Source organism: Arachis ipaensis, chromosome B10 (genome assembly GCF_000816755.2).
Source record: "Arachis ipaensis cultivar K30076 chromosome B10, Araip1.1, whole genome shotgun sequence".
Classification (NCBI taxonomy): Eukaryota; Viridiplantae; Streptophyta; class Magnoliopsida; order Fabales; family Fabaceae; genus Arachis; species Arachis ipaensis.
Window position 1 is genome coordinate 10,974,377 of NC_029794.2, and position 2,871 is coordinate 10,977,247.

Genomic DNA, 2,871 nt, shown 5'->3' on the forward strand with positions numbered 1-2,871 from the left:
CCCTTAGATTCTCTGGAGCTCTAAAGTGTAATCCCAATAGAAGGCTGTAATCAATTATGTTCTGAGATTCCAAGAACTTGCAATCTATAGATATTTGCCTGTATATATATAACAACAAATTAGAATGAAATTTTGTTTGTCACATTAACAGAATATAATGAAGTGATTGTTAGTAGTAGCTAGCTTACTTTAGCAACGACTCTCTCAATTTTTTATCCATATGAAATTTATACTTCAAATCAAGGTCTTTTAATGTTGTATTGCCACTGATTTTATCTTTGTCTGTATATCTTCCTTGAGAAGAACCCTTAAGATCATAACGCCGATGAATATGCAATTCTGTGCAAAACATATTCCCCATCACAACAAAACGCACCTGCAAATTCAAAGGATAGTTAATAACTGCTACAAGAAATTATCAGAATAGCAACCGATTTTTCTAGATATAGATACCTTTTTTCCACCTCTTAGTTTTATTCTATGAAGGCCAAAGAACTTTGTAATAAGAGTATTTTCATAATCTTTTACGTGACGGTAATATTTAGGAAGCATATTTAGCAGAACCTACAAAGAGGGAACAAATTAATAATCATTGTTAATGAAACAAAAATAGAATAAAGTGATAGATTACAAGTTAAACCTTTAGTTCAGATTTGTTTAGAGTCTTGATTACAAATCGTTCATCGTTTGAAAGATAGAAGATGCTGCCACTTTTGCCCGGAGAAGTTATGTCCCTCAAACCGCTATCACCGCATATAGACATCATATACTCTGCAGCATCTAACTTGAACATCTCTCTCAAATTCCTGCAAATATATTATCATTTAAGCATTCGTGAGAATCATTAAATGATTTAACATATTTGACTGAAAACACTCACATGCAGTTGATTTCATGTAAAGTTGGTTGTTGAAAATCATTAGATAACAATTGAGTTAAACATGTCAAATCATCTAACAATTCTCAACTAACAACTTTACATAAAGACAATTACATATGAATTTTCTCCAAATGATGTGACATATCAATATCTTAGCTATCATCTTCGCATTAAAATACCTGAAAACCATTGGACAATAATCTTTCCAATAGAAGTCTATAGAACAATGAGGAGGAGTTAACTTTGAACCATCCCTAGGGAAGAACATCCTTATTCTAGCCCGATCCCCGAAATCCGACGATCGGACTTCGCGTGCCGGCACCGGCGTAATTTTTCCGACAGTATACCTGAGCAAAATTCAGCCAAATTTGTTCAACCAAAAACTGCAAAATACCAAAACAGATAAACAAAGTTTTAGGCTTATTATACCTTATGCCAAGCTGCAAATTAAGATTGAGAAAATAGCCTCTGTGAGCTTTAAAAATGTCCATATATGAACTCTTCTCTACATGATTAACACTAAACTTATTGTTCTGGCCTTTGTTCTTAACAGAGGAAACAGAACAATCTCTGATTCTCTCCATAATTAGAACACCTTGAGCATATTCCCTTTCATAAACCAAATCACTCTGATCTTGAAGGGTCCATTCAGTAGTACTCAATGACAAAGTCCTTTGAGATTTCGGCCGCGAACTTAACCGGCTAACAACTGGTATATTCTCAGAAAGACTTCGCTTAACCGGCTTAGACTTTGAAGCAATGAAATGTTCTGTTTCAAGAGAAGTGCATAGATTCTTAAGGGAAGGAAGTTTAGTACCAGCAGGGTAGAATGTTCCTTTACCATCTCTTAGGCCATTGTTCCATGTCCCAATATAAACGCCGCCGTCTGCGAATCGATAAACTCCTGATCCATGTCTTACCCCATTCATCCAGAATCCATCAAAGGTATCACCATTAGTCCATTTCATAACTCCTCTGCCTTCAATTTTTCCATTCTTCCAATTTCCAATGTAAGTGTTTCCATTGTTCCAAGAGTACTTACCACATCCTTCTTGAACTCCTTCTTTCCACAAACCGTCATAAACATCCGAATTCGAGTACTCTTTCTTTCCGATCCCATGCTGAGCATTCATCCTCCAACCTCCTCTGTATGTGCAGCCGGAAGAACTTGTAAGCGTGCCATTACCATGAAGAAATCCGCCGCAGAATTCGCCTTCATACTTTGATCCTGATGGCCATCGAATTAGTCCTTTACCTGTCATTTTCTCACTTTCAAAATCACCATCATAGATTGTTCCATCTAACCATTTGTACTTTCCCTTCATCTTATCTCCATTTGAAAAGGAACTCCCATAAATCCTACAATTTTACATTACATTGCATTCATACAGAAAGAACACATAAACATGAAACAATAAAGTAGGAGTTTCTACAATATTATTATTATTACCTTCCATTTTCCTCCATGGCTTGAAAGCTTTATCAAATGTAGCTTAATATTGTTAAGGTTATAAATGTCACTGAATTCTGTTATAAAACATGTTAATGAGTCAAAAGTTGCCAAGGAAGAAAATTTGTGCTTTATTGAATTTTCATACATAACAAGAAAGGAAAGAAATCTAAAATTTGCTAAGTTATGGGATCAAGTGTATATGATCTAAGGATGAAACCTAAAGATAACTAGATTCATCATCATCATAAAATAACTAATAAATAAACAAATAAATCATCATCAATCCATGTTGTGAATCAATTAAGGGGATAAGAAAGAAAAAGAAACACTGCATGCATGCTAGATATTAATCATGTTAAGTAATAAAACAAGCTTTAATTTGTAGAAAAAGATCATGCAGAAGATAAACCTCACATGCATTCTACTAAGAAAAATGATCATATGAGAGGAGGGAATCACCATTACTAAGCTGAACTTGGGTGGATTGATGAAAGATCTTACAAGTCAAACCCAGAAGAACATGATCAACAAGTAAACT

The 2,871-nt window shown here is 34.6% G+C and overlaps 1 protein-coding gene across 1 annotated transcript in view; it reads right to left on the reverse strand.

Annotated features, from left to right (window-relative positions):
* LOC107624006 (phosphatidylinositol 4-phosphate 5-kinase 7) overlaps positions 1-2,871 on the reverse strand; it is a 27,229-nt gene that overhangs the window by 1,427 nt on the left and 22,931 nt on the right. The window contains 8 exon segments of the mRNA XM_021114786.1: positions 1-98; positions 189-376; positions 454-564; positions 641-806; positions 1,060-1,227; positions 1,310-2,239; positions 2,331-2,407; positions 2,793-2,869. The exon segment at positions 1-98 is cut by the window's left edge and continues 304 nt beyond it. Of these exon segments, the coding sequence (XP_020970445.1) occupies positions 1-98; positions 189-376; positions 454-564; positions 641-806; positions 1,060-1,227; positions 1,310-2,239; positions 2,331-2,347 (1,678 nt within the window). The 5' untranslated portion in view covers positions 2,348-2,407; positions 2,793-2,869.